Source organism: Hippichthys cyanospilos, chromosome 18 (genome assembly GCF_059441005.1).
Source record: "Hippichthys cyanospilos isolate Australia breed blue-spotted pipefish chromosome 18, RoL_Hcya_1.0, whole genome shotgun sequence".
Classification (NCBI taxonomy): domain Eukaryota; kingdom Metazoa; phylum Chordata; class Actinopteri; order Syngnathiformes; family Syngnathidae; genus Hippichthys; species Hippichthys cyanospilos.
Window position 1 is genome coordinate 14,363,894 of NC_142386.1, and position 26,916 is coordinate 14,390,809.

At 42.3% G+C, this 26,916-nt stretch overlaps 1 protein-coding gene across 4 annotated transcripts in view; it reads left to right on the plus strand.

Annotated features, from left to right (window-relative positions):
- Positions 1-1,267: 1,267 nt before the first annotated feature.
- The window catches only part of cadm1a (cell adhesion molecule 1a), a 488,946-nt gene continuing 463,297 nt past the window's right edge, over positions 1,268-26,916 (plus strand). For all 4 annotated transcript variants that reach the window (XM_088440054.1, XM_088440055.1, XM_088440056.1 and 1 more), the window contains exon 1: positions 1,268-1,410. In XM_088440054.1, coding sequence (XP_088296180.1) covers positions 1,338-1,410 — 73 coding nt within the window. In that variant the 5' untranslated portion in view covers positions 1,268-1,337. The remainder of the gene's footprint in view (positions 1,411-26,916) is intronic.

The window sequence follows — 26,916 nt, forward strand, 5'->3', positions numbered from 1 at the left end:
TAAAAAGTGAAGATTAAAGCAGTAAAATTGGTCTATGTTGTCCAATTAAGCTACCATAGCTGTTCATAATTTTTCATTTTTATGTGTCTGTGGTTGTTGTTGTTGTTGTTGTTGTTTTTTTTTCCCAGTTTAAGCGGACCCTGGCTCTGGAAATTGGGAGTGGAACTTAAATGAATTGAATTTAACCAAAATTAACACGTGGTTGTCAATTTGACCAGGTTTAAGCCTTTGATCTTGATATATCCAAGACAAAGAAAAAGCACCGGGAGGCTAAACATTACAATAGCGACTCTGTCCCCCTGCCGTTGACCCCTGGTTTCAGACAGCTTGAATATGGACAATACGTAGACAAGATGGAGACAAACCCAGTATTTTCAGTTTGTCAGAGACAAAGGCAAGAAGAGTATAATAGATAGGTGCACTTTGTGCGGTACTCCTAAAAAGGTGTCCACTTCGCCAAATAGGACCAGTAATTTGACAAACCAATTAGAGTGGTGCCATATTAACGCCAAGTTAGAGAAAAGAAAACGCACGGAGGATTGAGAGTGGGGATAAAACAAAGCAGGCAAAATTAGCGTTCTCTCAGACAATATGCTGCTGCTTTCCACAATGAATTCACCTGCTTTTCGAATCCTTGTCAACAAGATCCCTGTCACAACTAGCAGACATGAAAAGGTAAGCTAATGCTAATTTTCACTGTACAATTGCAATTAATAATAGTCTACAAATAGTTGTGGTCAATATGTATCAAGATGAAGCATACGACAACTCATGTTAAACAGTATTTTAAACACAATAAAGATGATGTAGGCTACCTGCTAACATTAGTCCCATCTAAACCATCTATTTTGAAATGTTTGTCCCAAACCTAGCCAAGTGAACTTTGAATATTAACATTGAAATTGTGTTACGCACAAACTGTTTTTGCCTAAACCAAAAACAATGCACCACTATGCTGTAAAGCTAAGTAATAAAGGGATTAGAATACAAAAAAAGAGATTGCACCTTCGGCTGGATGTATAATGAGTGTCATGAGCTACATTTAGAATGGCAAATCCATATTTCCAGTGATGTTGGTGAGAGTAAAATAAAAAGAATGCAATAATAGCATAATTTCTTACATTTCAAATACAGTAATCTTGTAATGTAACTAATGACAGTTTTGAAGTAACTTGCCCAACACTAATGACGACTGAGGGCGATGCCTTCGCTCGTGTCTTATTAGTGGAGTCCCACGGATGGGAAGGCGGGGAAAGCAGTGAGTGAGGGAGGCAGGGGGCTCCACAGTAGGTGAAGCCGCTCTCTCTGAGCCACCATAACTGAAGCAGGTGTCCAACATGGCGAACGCAGGCTGCAGCTCACTCGCGACTATTCTCTTTTTCTTCATCTTTCAGGCGGTTCATCTCCAAGGTAGGTTCCTTTTCTTAACCTGGCTGCCTTCTGTGGAGTGCGCATTTTCTCTCCTTCTCCTTATATGTGAATTTGAACGTATTCATCGGCATATTTTTTTTTTGGCAATGCTCGTGACCACGCTGATGTATGTAAGACAGCCGACTGTTCGTAAAGTTGGACTTACTGCTTACATGGTGATTTTTCTGTGGCCGTGCGCATCACTTTGGGTAGCTCGTCTATCACGCAACTGAGAACTCCAGTTTGTCGCAGTCGGTTCAAAAAATAACACACATGCTCACGTATTGGGAGTTGCGGTGCACTTGACTCTCTTAAATCACGGCAAACAAACGGTGGTACGTTCAATCGCTTCCCAATGCGGAATCCTCTTTAGACGCGCTGGTGTTAAAGCTTTCTCGGCAAAATAATGTACAAAGTGATGCGTAACCTGTTTGTGTGTGTGTGTGTGTGTGTGTGTGTGTTTTTTTTATAACTCGCGCAGCATCATTAACACTACATTAAGCATCTCCCCGCTTCGACTGTTAGTATACAGCTTTTTCAAAGTTAAAAATCAATAATAACTGTCTATATTTGGTGTTGTACGCATACGCCGAATTGGTAATGATCTGCCTAAATATGGAATTGTGTCTATATGTGGTGCGAAAAATGCCGTGACACATTAGGTGGAAAGGGGTTAATGTGAATGTGTCTAAATTATGAAAGGGGTTCAGGACGGTCATCTTCAGGGTATGCAGCAGGCTACGGGGAGCATCAATGCTCCCGTCTACAGCCCATGCGAGTGAGTTGGATGTTCTCTGGGTTGGTTTATAATAAACTTTCTACGTACAGCATTTTGTTTACTGTAGTGTGTTGCTGTAATGTGTTTTTGCAGCCTTGTGCAGCTTGCTCTTTGAGTTTACCATTTCGTTCATTGCCATGGAGATGTGATGGAATAACAGAAGGCGACTGACCCCCCCCCCCCCCCCCCCCCCCACACACACACACACACACAAACTACCCATCACTTACACTAGCAACACATTTAAGTTAGTTACACAAGCATGACACAATTGGTAAGCTGCTGTTGTTAGGGCTATTTCTGCAACTGTAAAACAGGGGTGGACAACCTGTGGCACATGAGTCAACAAATGTTCCTTTTCTGATTATTTTGTTTCATCCACATCATTCACATTGGCTTGGAGAAACTTGACACCATTATTCGTGCAAAACCTTTTTATGGTGAATTGGTGCCTCCTAAAATTTGAGGATGACAGACCTTCATTGCATTGTGGATTATATGGGCAGCTTAATCCAGGACTTTTATCCATGAAAGCGCTTCGGGCTTGTCATGGCGTTAATGCCGAGTGATCAGAAAAGCAAAGAAGTCAGTGTTGTTTTTGGATTGCAGCGACTTCTGACTTGAGCTTCGTTGCAATGGCTGAGACAAAGCACGGGCGGCATTTGCACAAAGAGTATTAATTATTTACCCTGGCTGTTGCTGACTGGGTGGATGCTTTTTTTCACTGCAAATACACATTGAAGAGTTATTCAAATTATGTTAAATTTTGGCACCTTAGCCAAAATAAACTTAGTTGGGAGACAACATTGGTTTGGATGTGAGTCAATCACTGCTATATTTTGTTACATCTGCTAAGCAGGCTAAACTTTGTGTAAGGGTGGGGCAACAGGCCAAGAAGAACCCATTCCAATTTGGTGCACATCCAGAATTTTCCGACTTCTGACTTTAGTTAACATTGTAGGAGAGAAGGACACTTTTTAAATGTAAACCATGCGCCTTCTTAAAAATTCAAGGTATTTGAGGCCGATCCAAATTTTTGGAAATGTACGGCCATGATGTCAATTTACATTATATCAATCAGTGTCGCTTTTCTGCAGTTTCGAGGGAAAGTCAACCCAAATATTTTCTCAACAGTAATATGTTCTTTGCAGCCCCACTCGTCTAATTACGGACTTCTGATTAGTATTGCATAAGTAAAATATGAACTAAGGTGCAAAATTGGACCCACTTTTATCCATCGCAGCGGGCAGCCATTTTGCTGATTACTGCCGACTGAAAATGATATCACAGCTGCTTAGGGCTTAGGTAATGACCAGTCATAGCTCAGCTTGGCAATTTCACAGGTTAGACATAGGAAACGGGTTAGCCGTGATTGATTTCTACCGTGATGTCCCCCCGCCCCACACCCAAAAATAAATAAATAGTGACAAAATCGCCACAAAAAAACTTGTGGGTTTTGTTGTCTTAATTTATGGTTCCTCAAAGTTAATATTAAACAGGATGTCGTGTTTAGACTAGTGGTGTTGAACAGAACATATTATTTTAAAGAAAACTCATGGGTTTACGTACCCTCAGAACAACAATACCCAATATTGAATAACAGTAATAAATTATTTTCAACTTTGATTTGCCATCCTTAAGTTTAATGGTTTATCTCTGACTTTGTGTGTGGTTTTAAAAGACTTTATGTGGCCTGATGAGTGGCATTTGTCAGCAAATGAAAGTGTAGTTGTTAGCATGAGATAACCAGGTTATGTTAAGGCAGCTGTATAAAATGAAATATTGCTTTTTTGTAGCAGTCGAAAGTTTTGAAATACTTTCACATTCAAATGAACACAAAGACTTTAAGCATTCAAAAAAGTCAAGTTATTCACACTTAATAAGGCAGAGTGTCACGGGGGAGTACGGCGGTTGAGGAGGCCGGCATGGTTGCAGAGGAGGAGGACCCAAAAGCAGGGGAGCGTCGGGACAGGGGGTTGATTAAATCCATTTATTTATAAACGAACGGGAACAAAAGCGAGAAAAACAGGACGGCAAAAAACTCGAACTAAGGGCGCAGGCAGGCTGGCAAAACAGAAAGCAAAACACTATGGACAGGCTGGCAGGAAAACACGGAGCTGAGGGACTCGGGGCAAGACGGGACTACGAGACAACAATACGATAGAGACAATATGACATGACGTGACAGAGACAATGATCCGACACGGGCTGTAACAGACACTAGGCTTAAATACATTCACAAACTAATCAAACTAACACATGGCAGCTGGGCAGGGACAACAGGCAAAGGGAGCAGATTGGAGGACACGAGGCGCAGGTAACAGACAGGTGGACTAAATCAAAACTAACGCAGGCAGACGCGACAGGGGCAGAAACCGGAACTATAAACGTAAACAGAAACAGAACCCCTCAAAATAAACCCACAACCCAACAAACCATGACAGAACCCCCCTCTCAAGGGACGGATCCCAGACGTCCCAAAACAAACCGACAAGCAACCAAAACCGAGGCAGGGTGGGCGGAAGGGGGACCGGAGGAGGGCACAGGAGAAAAACAAAAACAGTCCAAAGGCACCCCTGGTGCCAAACGGGATGCACCCGAGGGGGAAAGTCCAGAGGACGACCCGGTCGCCAGAGCGAGTCAGGCGGGCGACCCGGTCGCCAGACGAAAGGTGCCCTGCGGGGCGAATCAGGTGGGCGGCCCGGACGCCAGACAAGAGGCGCCCGGCGAGGCGAATCAGGCGGGCGGCCAGGACGCCAGAGCAGATGTGCCCGGCGGGCCGAGTCAGGTGGGCGGCCCGGACGCCAGACAAGAGGCGCCCGGCGAGGCGAATCAGGCGGGCGGCCAGGACGCCAGAGCAGATGTGCCCGGCGGGCCGAGTCAGGCGGGCGACCTGGGCGCCCGATGGCGAACAGCAAGCCACCCCAGGTAGGCTTGTATCCCGGTTGCCCCTGAAGATCGGCAGGCGGGGCGTCAGGCGAGAGCGGAGACGTCAGCAGGGCGGCGTCAGGCGAGAGCGGAGACGTCGGCTGGACGCCGTCAGGCGAGAGCGGAGGCGTCGGCTGGACGCAGTCAGGCCAGAGCGGAGACGTCGGCTGGACGCAGTCAGGCCAGAGCGGAGGCGTCGGCTGGACGCAGTCAGGCCAGAGCGGAGGCGTCGGCTGGACGCAGTCAGGCCAGAGCGGAGGCGTCGGCTGGACGCAGTCAGGCCCGAGCGGAGGCGTCGGCTGGACGCCGTCAGGCCGGTGCGGAGGCGTCGGCTGGACGCCGTCAGGCCGGTGCGGAGGCGTCGGCTGGGCGCCGTCAGGCCGGTGCGGAGGCGTCGGCTGGACGCCGTCAGGCCGGTGCGGAGGCGTCGGCTGGACGCCGTCAGGCAGGTGCGGAGGCGTCGGCTGGACGCCGTCAGGGAACAGCCACTGGGTGCAGACCACAGACACGAGTGAGAGCACAAGACTGACCTGGGACAGGGGCGACCACAGGGAACCGTCTGGCATCTCTGTCGTCTGCGGCAATGGTGGCATGGCTGACAGCTCAGGCGACTGCGGCTGCCGCGCCGAGGCTGGCGGCTCAGGAGGCTGTGGCAGCGGCGCAGAGGCTGGCGGCTCAGGAGGCTGAGGCGCCGTGGCTGGTGGCTCAACAGGCTGAGGCTGCGGCGCCGTGGCTGGTGGCTCAGGAGGCTGAGGCAGCGGCGCAGAGGCTGGCGGCTCAGGAGGCTGAGGCGCCGTGGCTGGTGGCTCAACAGGCTGAGGCTGCGGCACCGTGGCTGGCAGCACTGGGAACGGCAGGCTGGACAGAGACAGCCACTGGGGGCCAATCAGAAACGGCGGGGATGCCAGGAGACTGACTTGGGATGACTGAGGCAGACGGGCGACTGGCTTTGGAGTCAGACGGGCGACTGGCTTGGGAGTCAGACGGGCGACTGGCTTGGGAGGCAGACGGGCGACTGGCTTGGGAGGCAGACGGGCGACTGGCTTGGGAGGCAGACGGGCGACTGGCTTGGGAGGCAGACGGGCGACTGGCTTGGGAGGCAGACGGGCGACTGGCTTGGGAGGCAGACGGGCGACTGGCTTGGGAGGCAGACGGGCGACTGGCTTGGGAGGCAGACGGGCGACTGGCTTGGGAGGCAGACGGGCAGGGTTCACAGAGCCTGGGGTCCGGCTCGCAGGGTGCACAGAGGCCGGGCGCTGGCTCGCAGGGGTCACAGAGGCCGGGGTCCGGCTCGCAGGGGTCACAGAGGCCGGGGTCCGGCTCGCAGGGGTCACAGAGGCCGGGGTCCGGCTCGCAGGGGTCACAGAGGCCGGGGTCCGGCTCGCAGGGGTCACAGAGGCCGGGGTCCGGCTCGCAGGGGTCACAGAGGCCGGGGTCCGGCTCGCAGGGGTCACAGAGGCCGGGGACCGGCTCGCAGGGGTCACAGAGGCCGGGGACCGGCTCGCAGGGGTCACAGAGGCCGGGGACCGGCTCGCAGGGTTCACAGAGGCCGGGGGCCGGCTCGCAGGGGTCACAGAGGCCGGGGACCGGCTCGCAGGGTTCACAGAGGCCGGGGGCCGGCTCGCAGGGGTCACAGAGGCCGGGCGCCGGCTCGCAGGGGTCACAGAGGCCGGGCGCCGGCTCGCAGGGGTCGCAGAGGCCGGGGACCGGCTCGCAGGGTTCGCAGAGGCCGGGGACCGGCTCGCAGGGTTCGCAGAGGCCGGGCGCCGGCTCGCTGGGACAGGGGCGGTCTGCCGCCTTGGCGCTGGGACAGGGGCGGTCTGCCGCCTTGGCGCAGGGACAGGGGCGGGTAGCCGCCTTGGCGCAGGGACAGGTAGCCGCCTTGGCGCAGGGACAGGTAGCCGCCTTGGCGCAGGGACAGGTAGCCGCCTTGGCGCTGGGACAGGGGCGGGTAGCCGCCTTGGCGCTGGGACAGGGGCGGGTAGCCGCCTTGGCGCTGGGACAGGGGCGGGTGCCGCTTCAGCCCGCCGGCAGGAAGTTTGGGGAACAGAGACCGGTGGTACAGACGCGACAGGAGCTTGGGACAGGGTGCAAGAAGAGGGTGGTACAGGACAGGAGGACGTAGGCAGGGCGCGGCAAGAGGGGGACACAGAGACAGGAGGGAACGGATCGGAAGGCTGAACAGATGGGTTCTGGTGGTCACTGGGGCGGTGGCCTTTTCGCGGGCCCCTCCACCGGCGGCCACGAAATGCCAACCGGGAGCCCACGAAAAGGTCACGGTGAAAGAGGGGCTCTGAATCGGAGTCTTCGGACGAACTGTAAAAGGACTGGCCGGACTGATAGTCAAAATCTGAATCAAAATCATAATCAGAGGTGCACGGGCTCGAATACGGAATATGATAAAAAGTGTCGAAGGAAGAGGGACGCGGGTAAACAAAATCCGGACCGGTACTGGAACGAAACGTGACGAAAGGAGGGCAATCCTCGATATCGGAAAAATCTGAGTCCAACGTACAGTAAGGTGCGCGAACAGGAGAGGAAGGGTGATCGGGTGTGCGGACAGAAGGTGAACTACGCAAATCAGAAAAATCGGAACTACAAAAAACGTGCGGGGACAGAATCGTGTCGTATGGGAGGTCGGAGGAACACGAGGGAAACGCGGAAGTGACAGACGCGGGGGGCGGATCAGAAGCGGGGACAGACGCGGACTCGGAGGGGAGAAACACGGAAGAAAAAACAAGAGGTCTCACACTGGGGGAACGGGGCTGACCGGCGGGCTGAGAACGGATGCGGGCGGGGCGGCGGCGTCGAGTCCGCCGACGCGGACTTCCCGCTGGGTCCTGTGCTGGTCGGATCATTCTGTCACGGGGGAGTACGGCGGTTGAGGAGGCCGGCATGGTTGCAGAGGAGGAGGACCCAAAAGCAGGGGAGCGTCGGGACAGGGGGTTGATTAAATCCATTTATTTATAAACGAACGGGAACAAAAGCGAGAAAAACAGGACGGCAAAAAACTCGAACTAAGGGCGCAGGCAGGCTGGCAAAACAGAAAGCAAAACACTATGGACAGGCTGGCAGGAAAACACGGAGCTGAGGGACTCGGGGCAAGACGGGACTACGAGACAACAATACGATAGAGACAATATGACATGACGTGACAGAGACAATGATCCGACACGGGCTGTAACAGACACTAGGCTTAAATACATTCACAAACTAATCAAACTAACACATGGCAGCTGGGCAGGGACAACAGGCAAAGGGAGCAGATTGGAGGACACGAGGCGCAGGTAACAGACAGGTGGACTAAATCAAAACTAACGCAGGCAGACGCGACAGGGGCAGAAACCGGAACTATAAACGTAAACAGAAACAGAACCCCTCAAAATAAACCCACAACCCAACAAACCATGACAGCAGAGGCATGAATTGAAAGTTCTTCCAGGTCATAAAGCGTCATCCACATAATATAATACCAAAATACCAATGTGTTTGCAATGGTGACCGAAGAGATCATACCCCACTCCCTCGAAAAAGAAAAAAAAATAACAAACGAGATTACACAACAATTATAAAGAGTGACATAATAAAGTAATATTCAATTAATGCTAAATGGACCTGACATACCACAGCAGTACTTCAACTGTTGCCGCACATAAACAGAAAACAGAAACACATGTATGCAAAAACCATCTTGACACAGATCCATTTGTGGTAATGCGCACCACCTCATGCCCGGACGTTTGATGTATTTGTGGGCCTAAAACATAATGAAATACAGTAAAACTTAGTGGGCTTTCAGTAAAGACTGACTCAGTTCTAGGGGTTCAAATTCAATAGGGCAGTCAAGTATGGAATGAACGCAGTGTGCTCATCAAGGAGAATACGACAAAGAAGACTAACTAGAAGTTATTGAACTCGTAGCTAAAAAGCCCCTCCACTCATAGTTGTTGAAGCATCGTCTATAAGCAACACTATTACATGTGCAATGTACAAACACATACGATTTGTGTGAACTAACTACTAGTCAGTGTTTGTTGACCTTAAATGGATTACCATTTAAGGTCAACAAACACTGACTAGTGTGACTAATGTGCTAATGCTAATGTGATTGCTACCTGTTCAGCATAGGCAAATTTTGTTGATGTCTAAAATTAATTTGTTGAAGATAATAAACAGTGAGTATTTATATTCTTTCACTTCATATGTTACATACACTGCAATTTTGCTGTCTTGTATAGTGCCGTGCAATTAAACGAATTAGTACAATCACAAACTTTGTCGTCACTATAAATCTTGTTCACAATATATAACGGGGTCATATGAGGGTGAAAAAAATGTGTACAAAAAATTCAGCAACCCTCAACTCAAGATGAAAGGACTGATTAATTAAATATTTGGCTGTTTAAAATTTAAAGAGCTGAGAAAATTGCCCAGTGGGAGTAATATCAGATGTAGTTATACGGATGGCTGAGTCTTGATTTAAAGGATGAGTTCAGCATGTAAACACACTCTGTAGAGATTTTATTTTTGGAGACTTGTGGTAAGTGACAAAAAGAAGTTCAAAGTTTGATGTTGTCCTTGTCTTTAATAAGAATGGTTGATTAATTCATCGTCAGAAATTTGGTGAGATGTTTTCAAGCCATTACAGCACAGTTGCCTGTTTACTTTGCTATAGCTGCCAGAGTCTAAACTGCTGTTGAAGGAAGTACAAAATTCTAGGACATTGAGTGTTAATGGCTTTAAAAGGCCTCACCTGAAGAGTGACGTGGGTGTCAGTGAAATAGAATTTAATGTGCTTAGTTTTTTTTTTTTTGGGATTGTTCATAGCAGCTGTGTCATTTAGGGAGACAATAATGTACATTAATGTAAACTAGCAAAGCTTGGCTAATTGATACATATTTTCCATGATTGATTAATTGTTTAGAGCAGTGGTTGCCAGGCTGATGTATTTTCTGCAAAATTTTGTTTGCAGTCAAGTACCCCCTAGCCAAAAACATTTTTGGATGGCAAAAAAAAAAAAAGAAAAAAAAATGAAAGTTGAAACAGTCTTCTGCCGCCCTTGTCCTCTTTTTATATAAACTTAGTAATGTTTGATATGATATTGCTAGGCTTTTTTTTAATTCAGAAATTCCAGAAGATAGATTGTGTGTTCTGTTTTTCTTTTGTCTTGTCTGTTGGACAATAGCGTTGCTAATTATAATGACTAGCAGTAGAAATCTTATCAAAATGAAGGGACACAATGTTTTGCAAAGGAGTCACTATAGCATATCTTATCAAAAGGTTGCCGCATGTTATAATTCATTTGCAATTAACTCGAAAAGAATAATGCACTGTCACAGCATTAAAAATCATTAAGGTTTGCGCCGGCACCTGCAGAAATCCCGTTAAAATCTTAAAAATCACCTGGAGTGCCGTTATTTATATCCGGGGGTAATCGTATCCCCATTCGAAAACCTTTGGTTTAGAGACATAAAATTGTCCATATGGTCAGAGTTTCAGTGTTTTGACTTGAAATATTCTCAATTTTGTTTAGTTCACTTTGAAAGCAGGCTGATTAGCAGATTTTCTGATGTTACAGATCACACTCGTAACTGATTAATTAAAAAGAAAAAAGTTACATTGTCAATTTGAACAAATATCTTATTATCACAAGTCACTTTACCACATTACACACACTTGCATCTTACAAATCCTGCACAGTGCAGGAAAGCTGCTAAATACATACTGTTTTTGCACTACATGATATTTTGCATATGTATCCAGTTTTCTCCACTCCATCTACTCCATAATATGCTCAGACTGTAAGTCTATTCAATTATTACTGGTTCATTACTATTGCCCTTATTGCTCTACCATTGTTTTTTGTTTTTTTGTAATGTTTTCATTGCCTACTTTATTATTTGCTCGATTATGGATTATAGTCTGCTCGGGGAAATGAAGAGAATAAGAATTTCATTGTGTGGTATTACTATGCATATGACAATAAAACTCTTGAATCTTGAATTACTTTGGATAAAGGAATGAGAGTTGGACTTTTTCTGAGCTCTTCAATTAATCAGCAGATTCCTCGACAGTAAAATACTCAATCGTTGCTGACTTTCTTACTTTTTAATGTGAAATGATTCCAAATTTTGTACATTATCTGCCTTTTATGGAGCATAAACTTATTTCTTCACAGAGGTGGTTACCGCTGCAGAAACATTAGTCTTTGAAGAAGAGCGATCTTGAGGCAAAGAGTCTAATTCAACCTTTTTATGCAGTCTAATTGAGTTATTCGATGACAGCCCAAGCTAAGTCCTCTCTAATGACACTTATTCGTTGAAAGAATAATAGCAAATCACGATTTCATGATACTCCTTGGTACTTAATATGATCTCAGTAATAAGAGTATGCATGTTAATTAATATCCTTTATTGTTGAATAACGATATCTTGAAGCAAATTGACTTATGAAATGTTTAAAGAAAAGATAGGGCTGCTTCAGACTAGGACTTATTTGGCATACTGACATGCCTGTTTGTGAAAGCTAGATATGTTCTGCCTTTGGACAAAATTGGCATGCAAATTGTCTTGTGTCGAAGTCTCAAAGTGGCACACTGGGTACAAAGTCATTTGGCTTTCAGCTCAACCAGTAGGAGTCCCGCTGATGGAAAACAGGTGCGGGAAAGGACTTGTTCGCTGTCTGAAGCCCTCAACAGCCTCTTCAAGTGTAATGAAGAACAATGCCTTTATTCCTCAGGGGGGAAGGAACCCCAAGTGACCCGACTCACCCCCGCCCCGCCTCCCTATCTTCTCCCTCGACGGCGACCGTTGTTGGCAAGCCAACAAATGACTGGCTCGGGTCGCATCTGGCCTCTGTGCACTTAGTGTAATCAAAGCGAGAAAACAGCCTTTACGGCCTACTTGTCAGTGAGCCGTCTGTTGATGGGATGTCAAGTACGCACCTTCCGCTTCCGAATCTCGAGAGGGGCTCGATTGAGGGAGGGGCAGCGACCGCGTACGCCAATCTGTTGCCAGGAAAACAACCTACTTGCCGTGGGTGTCTAATTACAGTGAACAGATTCACGTTGTTGCAGTTTAGAATATTGCAAAGGAATCAAAACTACTTGATGCTTGTGGCGGGAATCCATTAAATCACATATTTTACTAAAATTGCTTGCTCAATCGCTGAAGTGGGTCATTTCATTTAATTTACGGTAATCAAATATCTGAAAATCTTTTTCTCTGACCATCACAGAATGCCTTGAAAAAAAATCAAGTTCGAAGGTATATTTGATAGGAAAAAACATCACTAAATATTACGTCTGTATTGTCAATATTTTCGTCATGAAAAATCGATGAATGAAGGGTAGTTGAGATGGTTTATGGCATCATAATCTGAAAACTCATTATTAAACAGCAATATCTACAAAACTGCCTCACCTGAAGCCTTCCAAAATTCTACACTGCCTATATACTATGTTACTAATAGCCTCCAGACATGGAATGTCAGCTAAAGTATAGTCTAGAATGGTCGTACTTAAACGTCTGCCAAAAATTGATTTGTCGAAATTAGATTCAGATGAAGATGCAGGTCCAGCTGCATTTTTATTTATTTTTTTTTACAAAGGTCTTTATTATTATTATTATTTTTTTTTTGTTATAGTCATATTCAAAAGATTGGTGGGTGTGTTGCCTTATTTTTTGGGCTATTTTAAAAATCTGACTACCGATAAAGGATTATTACAAAACTGTTCTTTTTAGGGACTATTACTTTAGGTTTTAACCAAACTAGGGTGGTATTAACTAGTGATGGTAACTTTTTGTTAGAATTTCATTACAAAAATGTATTTCCTCATTTAAATAAAATTATAAGAAATCACAATCATAATAATAATTTCACAATCTGAAAAATGTTACAAATAACCATATTTAAGGACATTTAAGCATAGTCAATAGTTGTTACTGTTACTGTTAATTTTGTTTAGTTTTATCAATAATGTAGCGAACTAAATGGCAAATCTGCAGCTATTTTGAATACACAAGGTTACGGTTGCTGTTTTATGGATATTTTTGATATTTTGATGTAAACATCAACTGGGAGGGACAGTGTCCAAAAGTTTTATAGGGTGCCGTCTACTTTTTTTTTAAGATTCAAAAAGCCGTCCCAATTTTAAATTCATAATCGGATGTCAAAAGCATTCCAGCATCCCAATCAACCTTAATTCAGATGCATTTTTTTTTCTAAAGTGTGATGGTATTGTGAGGTGAAGCAACAGTCAAAGATGACGTGACAGCAGCCAACAATCCCAAACAAAATGTCAACTGGGAAGAAGCGCACACGTGACTTTGTGTTCTGTCATTGAGATGAAGCTAGACACAAAAGCCCTCTCTTGTAGGAGACATTTGACCTCAGAAGTGCTGCCCTTACTCTCAAACTGCCTTTTTTCAATTTCAAACTGGTTGTTCTGGAAAATTTAAAATCCAATTTAGTGAAGCTTTTTTTTTCTTCTTTTTTTGCATTTAAATCAGAACAGACAAGTTTGAGGCCTTTTCTTTTTATCCTAATATTCTCTGTTGACGCAGGGTGGGCATCAGATATTCTAAGTGGGCCCTTGTTCCCAGTATTCACAGATATAATTATAGGCTGGACAATGACCGGATAAGGAATCAATGCCCATCATTTTGTCTGTCGACCAAAAAAACAAGGCATCTGCCGTTATGGCTGTAGTTATCGTAGAGGAAATGAATGTCTTTATAGAGTACAATAGCGTTCGCTATCGCCGCACAGTATACTGGAGTGATCTTTCGTTTTCCCACTTTCATTTTAAACTACACTCTAGCTTGTAATATAATGCAGGAAATTTGCTCCTGATGAGACCCTTCAGGCTCTCAACTGTCTCCAATATAAATGGAGCATGGCTCCTATCCCCTTACTATCCTCACTCCTTGTCTTTCTGTCTCAGCTATTGTGACTCTTGAGGGTGTCTATTAGGTGATGACAGGTGCCATGCAACATTTTTATTTTTGCTGTTTCCAATTTTAATTTTGGATGACGCAAAGTCGAACCTCACCTAAACAGAATTGTAGATTGTAAAACCGTGGCAGAGTGACAGCTTTAGTAATAGCCTACAACGTTTTGCACTCTGACTCATTAGAGTTAATTGAGAATAATAGTCATCTATGGATTTAAATGCAGTCAAGTCAACACAGACTGCTTGAGGCTGCCTGAAATCTGCCCCACACAACAGCTAAATAAAATTAAAATACAAAACTTGATTTGAAAATTGATTGCTAATTGTCATCAAGGAATTTTAGTCAATAACGTGGTTAGAAATCAGAGAACTGTAGCAGTAGATCTAAACTGGAGCTGATAGTCCAATCCAATATCCAATAGTTTCATACAGTCTTATTTTGCATTAACGTGTATTTTAAATATTTTCAACATTTATTCACTAAGTATTGTTGTTTATTTGTTATTCTTAAATGATTAAAAAAGACAAAACAACAATCAAGCAGTATCACAAGAGAAGGATTGATGTACCCATCCGCCGATTTGAAACGGAGTCAGTTACTGTTTGCTGTTTTTTTTTCTTCCTAAAAAAATCAAACGTTTGACAGTGTTATTTTGAGGAAACACAAAAGATAATTAGCCAATTTTTTTTGAGGACGATACAAACTTGAGAATAATTACTGCAGATGCAGTTGAACAATTTTAAGTTAAATAAAATCTCTCAAATTCAGGGTTCTCAAATTCATTTTAGTTCAGGGGTGGCATAGAGAAAAATCTTTTTGCAAGTGGGCGGGACACATAAAATCATGCTATATAGCTTAAAAGCTTAATGTGTCAATTATCCCAGTTGTAAATGAATATTGAGCAAATACAGTGCGGCTAGGCTCGTAACCCGAATTCGCCGTATGACGGGCAATCCAAACCTATGTTAATTAGTGAATGCGTGCAACGCGTGCAAAAACCTTAGGTAAAAACATCACGACTTTATACACATATTAAAAATAAGTAACATAATCTACTGTACAGTTAAATTAAATAACAAATATACAAAGGAAAAATGACATTTACCTTTGGGGCGACGTGACTTGAGCTGGTGGTGGGTGGAGGCGGAGGGGAGCAGAGACGAACCAGTAGAAGTTTTTTTTTTTTTTCTTTAACGGGAAATTTTTTTTTAAGGAGAACATATCACCGGCGATTTCCTTCTCTTTAATACATAATAGAAGAAGCCTCTCCATTTTGTTGTTGACCAAGGTCCGTCCCCTGGCAAGGAAATTCATGCCCTTAGAAGACTTGCTTGCTTTAATAGCTTCCTTGTTCTTGAGAATTGTACTGTTTGTTGAGCGGTTACGGCTATACTCACTAGCAAGGTTAACTATGCGTGCGCCTCCCTCATATTTTTTGATTATCTCCTGCATTGTTTCTATTGTCATCATCCTCTTACTTCTTCCCTTACCGCCACTTGCAATTTTAGAAGCCATGTCTAACAGATAAAAGTTTGCAAAGTCTTCACAACACACTGACAAGCTCGTGTCATCAAGCTAGATGAGGGCGTTCGGCCAATAGCATATCGGCATTTCTGTGATTGACATGACGCCGGCCAATAGCATATCGACATCTCCGTGACTGCCTTAATTGAGCAATAGCATATCGGCACTTCTGTGACATGCGAGAAAAGTTGTTTTTGTTGATGCAGCAAAGCGAAAAAAATAGTGTGGACACACTGACCGGCATGTTGGATGGTTCGTAAGACGAAAGGTTTGTGCGTAAGAGGGGGAGAAAAAAACGCCGCGGTCCACGTCGTAAGATGAAAAATACGTAAGACAGGGTGTTCATTAACTGGGGGCCTACTATATGTGGTATGTTTGAACCAGTTGAATGGGTTTGTTAATATACTCCTACTCATTGTTCAATCTTGATGTGCAATACATAATTGCTTCAAAAATAAGACATTTTCAATGTCTATTTCAAAGAAATCAACTGTTTCTGAATAGTTCTAAATATTGGAACATAATTTTAAGAATCAGCTTTATAAATTGACATTTTCACCGATTATTAGAATAATTGCTAGTTGCAGCCCTAGTTCAGTCAATTTGTACCAACCTTTGCCAAGACACTTCCTTCAGTCTCAAAGTTGTCAAATCAGCTTTGTAGACAACCATGCTGAGTTGTAGTCAGGGTGTAAGGTTTGCAACGTGAACAGAATTGAGGCTTAAGGCTCCATGTGTAGACCATCACTAACCCCGACACGTTTACATTTATAGGCTGGCTGAAGTCTGTGTCACTGGTGGAGTGTTAAATTCCTTAGAAAAGTCAGCAATGAGTTGAAATATTAGGCTTCAACTTTTCCAGTTCTGTGAAACAAACTGCACAGACTCAGCATAGCTCAGAAAAATTGCCCAAGGTGTGGGCATCAGGCAATATATCTTCTGTTTTCTATTGCCTGTTTACTTTGTGGTCAAAATTGGGCTCCGTTCTTTATTGCACTACATAGTTGTGTTTTCTTACCTTGTTTATACTACGAGAAGCACACAAAAATACAGTGTTTTGTAGACCTTCGCCATTCGCTCTTCAATAAGCGTCCCGGGAATGCAATCCCGCCGGAGGTAAAGATAAAGTAAGCACTTTCCCTGCCAAAGGTAGCAAAAAGTAAAGTGTGCACTCCATGCCACTGCAAAAACTTTAATGGACAAACAACCGAGGGGCCTTTTGGCAGGTCTGGGCCCTTTAATGCTGATTCTGGTCAGTACAAGCGTCCAAGCAGCCATTGGGAGCATGGTGTGTGGGCACTGCTTTTGCTGTCAGTTATCCCCTCGTCTTGTATAAGTAGCGGTTGCGTGTTTTCTTCTAATTATCTACTAATAGTCGCTGTTTTTAAAGCGATTACTGTGCAGTCCAAGAACACTTTGCACTGCGTGGGAGGTGAAAGACTGTGGAACAAAAATGTAAAATACTTTTTCAATCTGCTTTAATTATCCTCTGTTTCAGTGACAACAACAAAGACATGCCTTGCATGTGTTTTGAAGAATAATGATGCGTTAACTATCACCTTTACTCTCCCAAATCAGAATTAAGTAGCATTCAAACCATAAACGTTTTGCCCAGAGCATTGCGACACATTTTTGGAGTTCAGGAGATTTGCTTTAAACATCAGCTGGGTCTTTCAGTGTTGTGCTGGAAATCTGAATTAAAGAGAAGATGTTTGATCTGGACCCTTTTCCTGTTGCCGCCGCTTTGGAGCGTGCATTGTTTTTTTGGGGGGGTTTCACTTGGCTGTCAGATTAATACCTTTTTTTTGAAAATGATAAAGTATATGTTGAAGGAAGAGTTGATCTGCATTAAATCACCCCCCTTTTTTCTTTCTGTTCAATAAGAAGCTGCAAATCTGTCTGTATTGATTTGACCTCACCTGACAAGGTCTTTCAGCCAAGTAGTAACCAATGTGATGTGATCGGTGGGCAACTTACATTCTTTTGCTGGTGTGACATTTGTCAGAGCCTGCCCCCTTTCCGTCATTGTCGGTCTGTCATTTTTTTCAATTCATATGAAATTGTTATTGTTGCGGGTACTGTCAGTCAGTCGGTGTATTTTTGCCCTAACTTCTGCCACCACGCAATAGCGACATTTGACTTTTTTTTTTTCTGGTCCGTCATTCGTCAGGCACTGGTCTACTTATGTCTGTGCTTATAATAGTTCCTTTTTCTGTTTTCGTACTTAAGCTTAAAGTTAACACCATGTCTGTGGTTCCACAGTCACACTGTAATTGAAACACAACACAGTAATATAAGTGTAACACGAAAACAAAGCCAGCTAAAGGGGTTTAGCTTTACTGCAGGGGACAAGAGTGCAATCAGTAATCATCTCCACTGGATGGCGTTATCATGCTTTACATAACTCTCAAAAGGTAGATGTTGGTTGTGATTTATAATTGCCTGCCCGACAACAATAATGGACAATTTTCCAAGTTGCTTCCTCCCTCAACCTGCTCAGTGATAGACAATGGGTGGGTGGATGGTTAAACGATAATTTGTAGAATGTATGTAATTCCTGTTTAGTGTTCTTATGCAGCTCATTCATATTCAGCACACTAGGCAAATCAGTAACCTTAAGATTTAGTGCAACATAAGTTTGATGGCCGTCATTGACCATACATTAAATCAGATCAACAGAATTCTTTATAATCTAAACCTTTATAATCAATTCATTTTCTCCTTCTTTAGTACAACTTGTAAAATTGACCTACCTCAAGCAGTCTTTTTTTTTTTTTTTTTGACCCTTGATTGTCAAATTTGCAACCGGTGACCGTGCGTTACCCCTTTGTCACTGCCTACGCTTTCGCCCCTCTCTTCCCGGTCGCCGTTCAGCCTCTGTTTCATCTCTGACCTGTTAAAACAAAGCTAGCGTGGGCTGGGCGCTTTACGCCACATTTTTATTACCTCCCACACCCGGATGCTTTGCCAATAATTGCAGCTTAGCATGCTCACATCGTGCCTCTTAAAAGCATTGTTACACCATCCTATTGTACGTGGTTATTTCTCCTCTATCACCACAGCATAATATACTGTGTCTTGACGACACAACAATGTCAGTATTCATTATATATTAAGACATATTTTCACTTTTAATTTATTATTTGATGGCACAGTAAGGCTTATTTTTTTTCTCTTGTAAAATTTACGTTGTAATTTGTGATGATATGTTTCTTAACTGCTGCATGGCATCCAAACTGTGGGAAAAAGCAAGGAAAAAGTAATCATAGTGGAAATAGAAATAGAAGAAGCGAGGCTCACTATTAGTTTGCGTTACGGCTCGGAACAAACTCAAATTAATTTGACTTATTTGTCATTTTAGAATTTGATGATTTGAAAATTAGCCAAATATGAAACTGAGATGTTGTACCAACAGTATCAGCAAAATGTGCACCAGCTTTTAATAGCTTTTTCATTGTTTTTTGGCAAGAGCAATGAATGTTTTTAGCTTATGTTTAATGTCAGATTCAGATTTCTGTTTGATTATATCAAACCTTCCAATGAATTTCCGTCGGATTTATTACTTTTGTTACAATCGTGTTTGTCCAGAATCGCAATAGGGGGGGGGGGGGGGGGGGGCAATATGGCCAAAAAATAAATTAGCCCCAACCAATCGTGTAGGAAAAAAATGGGCTTTAACACACGCCACAACACAAGGTACTGTCTCGGGACAATTTCAAAAATCGTTTCTTGGTGAATGATCAGAAGTTAGAAAAAAAATGCTGAAATTTGGCCCAATTGCTGGTATGTATAATTTGAAACTCTGTAGTCAACAGGAATCAAATAAACATCGTCAACTCATTCAGTGCCACGAATGGGAATTCTCGTCTTCGAAAATACTTTGGTTATGTGCCAACGACAAGATCTTTAGTGTGTGTTTTTTTTTTTTTTCTTAATTAATGGGTACTTGACACTCTTAATTAGCGTTCTGCTTAATATCAAGTCAATTGAGCACTATAGTAATTACCCGGGATCATTAGGTGGCAGTGTTGCGCACGCTGGGAGAGAAAGCCACACCAAGAAGAAGAACTGGAGCCATGCAGTTGAAGGGGAGAGTGAAGGGAGGATGAGAGAGAACGAGAGCGATGGGCAAAAACTCAAGCGATCGAGTTTAAATCAACTCACAATCGGTCAAACTATGTCTCCTGGTAGGCCAAATGATGAAGACTGATGATGGAGTGGATTCTGTCTTTGTCAGTACGTGACAGAGGCGTCATCGAAAGCCACCACCAGCTCCAGCATAGACGGGCCATGCGCCGTCATTTTAAAGGTTCTACGTCATTTGCCGAAGAATCTGATGTCAAATTCATCGTAACTCCTTGAAATCTGAATGATCTTCACAATCGATCAGTTGTTGGCACAATCATTTAAAAGAACTTTCTGACATTGTTGTACAACTCTACAGAATAGAACAAAAGTTGTAGCGAAGTTGGAGCGAAAGTGTGCAACCATCTGTAAGAAAAAAAAATCTATTCATTGTCATTCCCTGTCTACTCCAGATGCTGCCACTTCAATCTGCTCTCTATTTTGTCACACTAATGCGTCGAAAGATGACAAGGATGGGTCATCTCTAAGCGGAGCAAAAAAATAAAAAATAGCACGGGCTGAGGGTGACAGCCAATGTCAGTCTGACTCTTATTTTGTCGTACGCTGTGCGGTGGGGGGAAAATAGAAAAATGGAAAAGACTATGGATCTTGCAGAAGCAAAAATGGCGGTTATAGTTTGATTGCAGGGTCCAATACGGCTACATATGAAAGATTTATTTCAGAAAGGTGGCTTATGCATTTCATGCAATGCTGTACCATAAGGCGTATGCTTCATTGGCGCCTGGAATTTATTATCATTTGCAAGCCTTTCAATGACTTTGATGATTGGCTTAGCCTGGACTCCCATAATGCAAAAGTCATTATACTCTAATAATGAAGTACAAAATATTCCTACTTCGAGCAGGAGGTGCTGCATTTACCATTGTCCGTAGCTATAACGGATATGGCAGCCTCTGGAGGAGTGCCACCCCCCATGTACTATCATTTAATGATAACTAGACCTATGATTATACTTAAAACATCCTGTTGGTCGTTAAGAACACATTTATTTGCAAGTTTTTGAATTTTTTAATTATTTAACTTATTCCTTTTTAATGAAAAATTATCTAAATCTTACACATTGTCCCTTTAAGGATAATGATAGAAAGGTACACAGAAGGTCAGCCAGTTTTCTGACTGGGAAAATTTCACAGTAAACATAGTTCTCCAAAATTTACCAGAGTCAGCAGAATCAATTATAAAGTTAACTGAAAATGTAATTACAGTATTTCCTTGAAAGTTTAATTTAAGTTTTAATTGAAGTTAAAACAGCCTTGAAGTGATCAACGGCCAACACTTTTTTTTAAAGGCCCGTGGTGATATTCATTAAAGTGCCAAATATCTTTGCCGATAATCATGCCACATGATAACATGTTTATCTTTATTTAAAACGTTTAAAAAAGAAATCAATCATCAATTAATTAACAGATTATTAAAATAATCTCTGCAGCCATTTTTTTGTCTGTTACTTACAGGGATTTAAAAAGTATTTGTTGCTTTACAATTGCTGAATATAACAGTAAATGTCTATGGCAATGATTGAGTGTTTTTTTATTTTTTTGTTGGTGTTCTGAACGTCTCTTTTATTTGACATCAATTTTTTATTACGGTTCTCAAAAAATAATCTAAAAATGAGTTATTCTTCGACAGGAAATTTACCATAGGCAAACTTGGGTATGTTGTACACGTCAGCTCTTCTTTCCTCATCGATTCTTATTCCAGCAAATGACAGACCCCTGGTAAATCATTTATACCCAAGAGCCTGCACTGCTGAACAACACTCTCAAGTTTTCTGTTATTAAAGTTCGAGCGTGTATGGAAGTACTATCTAGGAATCTTTCTGAATCAGGGGATTACGCCACAGCCGGTATGCTATTTGAGAATACAGTCGGCCCCCGGCTTACGAGCACCCTGATTTACGAACAATTCGCCTTACGAGCGTGGATCAGGGAGATTTTTGTCCTCCGCTTACGAACAAACCTCTCGCCTTACGAGCAATTCGACATGCCGGCCATTGAGTATGTAGAAATGTTCTCGTTCAATTACGTCAATAAAATCAATAGTAGCGACATCATCAATCATCAGTAGATACTTGTGGCAGTAACGTGAACGCTATTGGTCTTACAACGTCACACTGACTGTCTCACTCACGGTGTCTAAATATATTACCATTTAAGTGTAGTGTTTGTACAGCTAAAGGGAAAAACAGCTGACATGAAATTAAATGTGCCGATTGCAGGACAAAGAATTGTCATTGGTTTAAATGTGTGTTTTTTTTAAATTAATTGTCAATACATTCCAACCGTTTAAAAAAAAAAGTGCGAATAATTATCAGTCAGTCACGGAGATGCGAATATGCTATTGGTCGATTAAGGTCACCCGGTCTCACTCACGGAGATGCTATTGGCCGGCGTCACACGTCAATCACAGAAATGCCGATATGCTATTGGCCGAACGCCTTTATCTAGCTTGAAGGGACAGGATGGAGGAAGCAGAGAAAATTAGTGAAAAACGGAATGTTGTGAAGACTTTGCAAACTTTATCTGTTAGACATAGCTTCTAAAATTACTAGCAGCGGTAAAGAAAGAAATAAGAGGATGATGTTTTAGTATCTGCGTGATTTGCACTCTGACTGAAAGAGTTACTGTAACACTGTAAGACCAATAGCATATCTATCGCCGTGTTAACTTTGAGCGTTGGACTCTGCCCTTTATGCTTACACCCAGCTCAAGTCTCGTCGTTTCAAAGGTAAAAGCTATTTATCCAATGTATTTATTATAAAATGCAAGTGTACAGCAGATTATGTCACTCAATTTTAATATATGTATACAGTGTGTCGTTTTTACCTAAGGCTTCTGCGCGCGATGCACGCATTCACGAATTAACATGGGTTTGGATTGCCCGCTATACGAGCAATTCGAGACACGAGCGTAGCCGCTGAACGGATTAAGTTCGTAACCCGGGGGCCCACTGTATAGTGGACCCCCGGTATATGAAATTAATCTGTTCCAAAGTCGTAAGGTGAAATCGGCGTATGGTGGGCAATAGAAACCTATGGTAATTAGATCATTCCTGCAAAACCCCATGTAAAATCATCAACATTTTATATACATATTAAAAATTTGTAACATAATAGTACAATAAGTACAGGTTAGGGTTGTGCATGCTTTCTTAGTGTTTTTTGAATATTTCCTGCTTTTTTTCCAGAAAAATCATCATCTTACTTCTCCCTTTAACATCAGTAGCAATCTTGGGGCACATGGCTAACGCATTAAAGTTTGAATCAAGCACTAAAATGCACAATTAATACGATATTGTAATCACTCAAAGGAGATCAAGTCTTTAGCACATCAGCATCTTAGTGACACCGTGATGCAGTCCAATAGCAGACAGCATCTTAGTGACGCCGTGACACAGATCAATAGCAGAACAGCATCTTAGGGACGCTGACCAATATCAGACCAGTATCTTAGTGATGTATATAGTGAGGTATGTGTGTGGTGTGACTCGCAGCCATGTGCACGCACACTGACTGCCAAGTTTGAATTTTTTAATTGTTGATGCCGTAAAGCGGGAAAGATGCCGTAAGAAAGGGACGGAAAAAAATTATTTCACTTCATAATGTTAATGTGTGTAGTAAATGTAAAGTAAGCTAGGGACGCTGTAACCCACTGTATTCAGTCAAATCTCCGTAGAGAGAAAATCCTTCATAATTTCCTGTACTTGCACTTCCATCAGTGAAGCATCACAGCATTTCTATATTATGAATAAGGGTCACATCAGCTTTTCACCACTTGCCTATATTTTGACTGTATAAGCATGTAAAGGTAGCTCCAAATTTTGAGATTTGTTTCATGTGGAATTGGCGTGATTTGTGGATTTACTTTTACCTGTTGTGAGTGACATTCTTCTGAGACCCAGCCTGTTCTTTGTTGACCTTCGTGGACATTTGTTTTTGTTCTATATCTTTTGACTAATACAAGCTACTCCACTAAATCCTTGTGTAGAGAACATCATCTAGTTGGAGATTGGATATATATCGGAGTTATTATATCACATACCCAAGTGGCCTCGGTTGCATTTGAAAAAAAATCAGATACGTATTGTTAACACAGCAATAAAATGATCAGATACAGGTCGGATAGGTGCCAAAAAATATGGAAATTGTGTCTCTTCACGCTGCTGTGTCACTGTCTCCATTTGTTATTTACTTACAAAATAGACTGAAGTACAGTAGTATGAGGATTCTCTGCACATCAAAAGATTGATGGAGAAATTATTTTGAGTTGAATCGTTTTGAATCGAAAATCGTTTTGGATCAAAAATTGATTCTAAATCGGATCAAGATCCAAAAAATCGGAATCGGTTGGAATCTTGAGACTGTCAAATATTCCCACCAACTACCTACTGCCCAGAAAAAATGGATCTTTGACTTCTATTGTCCTCATTGGTAGTAATTGAGTTAAAACTCCAAAATGGTTCTAGTCCGACAGGTGAATTTAGACAACATATCTTTAAGTGCACATCCAGGAATACACATTTTAGGATATGGGTGCTTACCTGGCGGCAGTAACCTTTTCAGTATTCATAGCTGTATTAAGTGCCTTGTTCAGTTTGCGTTGCAAAAAGTATGCCATGCTTGAGGCTAAAGTGCAGACTTTAGATCGTTGAGAATGTCAATACTTGGGCGCAGAGCAAGGTTTTTTTGCAGTCGGTAGAAAAAACAATCACAGCTTAATGTGATGAGTCCTCAAATGGAGAATGTTCATTTTGATGGCTGATGATGCTGATTCATATTTTTATGCCTTCAATTATGAACCATAAGCGTTAGTATGTGGTGCAATAACACAGCTGGAAATGTTTTTTTTCTAAACTTAGTCTGCTTTCAGGGATTAGTATAAAACCGTATTTTTTGTTTCTTAATGACTCAAGTTATCTTCCAGTCTTGCTCAGTCTGCTTACTTTTTAGCTGCACTAAAAACATGATTTATAGTTCATCAGATTTTAAACAAACCCCCCCATTTCATATAATGAGAATCAGGGTGTTTTTGTTGTATTTAAACCATAAACAAAGGTTGAATTTAAGTATGTGTTGTACTAGTGATACCAAACAAAGCTGACCTTTTTCTCCCAGCCTCTCCAATAACACACCGAATTTCGTGGTTTCTTCGGTGCACTTAATCTTCATCAAATATTAATAAGTTCCAGCATAACCTGGCTCTCTTCACACCAACCTATCCTAGCCGAGCAGTTGTGCTTTGTTAATTTGATTTTTTCTCATTGTACTCTCAAGTGAATGGTGTAATATTGTCCGTACGGTATTCTATCATGAATGCTGGCTCGCTTAGTAAATGTGGTTTTTAAGTATTGAGAAACAATCTACTGTGTTGCCCTTTTCAGCAAAAGACTTGCTAAGACTGTGTGGTTCGATGCAATGTGTATGATTGCCTACAGATTACTTAAAAATCCTTTCGTGTAAAAAGACCAACACAATCGTTTTCATCACTATATAAGCATTTGAACAAAAAAAAAAAATCCTTGCGAGAAATATTCAACTTGGCAATCCAATTAACCTCTCCAATATCTGGTCTCTCAGAGGCTCGGTTTGATATGGTGCATGTATCATACTGCTAGAGTACACTGGCTCCAACGGGCTAAGCAACACTCCATTTCAAGAGATTAGACACTAGCCGGCAAGAGTAACCAAATCAATACATCCTCTTAAGGAAAGGATTGACCATTCATTGATCCACACCTAACGGGAACAAGGGATTCAAGGACCACTAAAGATAGTTTTATTGTCACAAAAACCTCACATTTGTGCACAATTTTTCTGCAATCAAGCAAAACCTTCTGATAATGTTTAGTGATGGAGGTCTCTGGTGATGCATGAGATAATCTTGCTATATATAAATTTATAATTGTATATTTTTAAATAGTTTTTCCAAACGCTTGAGACAGAGTGAGCTCTACAACAACAATAACAAATGAATCCTTCTTCCTTTTTCTTTCCCAGTCATTCTGGACAATTACTGTTTTAATACATTTTAATGAGCCCAACAAACATTTATTTAAATATTTTATTCATTCAAATAAATCCTGTGCATAATGTCCAGACCGAATGTGAAAATATTAATCGATTAATTGACAACTAACTAATCATCACATTAATTGCATTGTGCACTATATACTGTGTTACCTCTACGTAGGAACACCTCTGGTTATGTAAAATTCACCAGCAACAAGACTGTAATGATGTCTACCATATTAGTTACATTTTGTGATTCATTTTTAGAATTTATTAATATGCCGGCTTGCCCACAAACGAGACAACAGGTTTTTGCAATGATTTTTACTGCAGTCTTCCACTTTTTATCTTTACTCATTTAATCAACACTTCCCACCAGCAATTTACAATGACCTAGACCTAACAAACATAAAATGGACATTTGTTACGGTCACCATTGTAAATATTCACTTAAAAACACATATGTAACATACCAATTTGGGCTATTGCATCTGACGTTTGCATTGTTTGCACGTCGTTAGCACTTTAGCAATGACATCATACAGGAAGGACTTCACATGACTCCAAACTAAACTTAAGTAAACTTACATGTTCTATATAATCTACAAAATAAATATTATTGCTCCTGTGGACTTTAAATTATTCTGAGATCACTGGAAATGTCAAATAAAAACATACAAATTAAATGTCCTAAAAATATGTCTTTCTCTCGCTGCACTCATCACCAACACACTAGCACCATCTCAAGGCATACAAGTGCACTGCATTCATATTGCACTGCATTCATATTGTCAAGTGCTACAATTAATATTACTAATTGTTAACGTTTTTGATGCATTTTTATAACGTAATAATATGCATTTAAAGGGTTTAGCAGCATTTTTGGGGGCTTGGAACGGATTAGGCTTTTGACTTGTAAAAAGCGACTTATGAAAGATTCACGTCATAAAATTACTTCTGTAACGAATTAGTTTCAAAAGAAGTACCGTTGTACTTTTTTTTCAGCTGTGTTGGCCTCTTGGAAGACCAAATAGGAGGTGTATAGATCTAGCGAAAGAGGACATGAATTTAGTTGGTGTGAAAGAAGAGGATGGAGGAGAATAAATTGAACCAATGGTGGTGGTGTGGTTACACCTCAAATGAAAAGACCAAAAGAGAAATCTACTCAT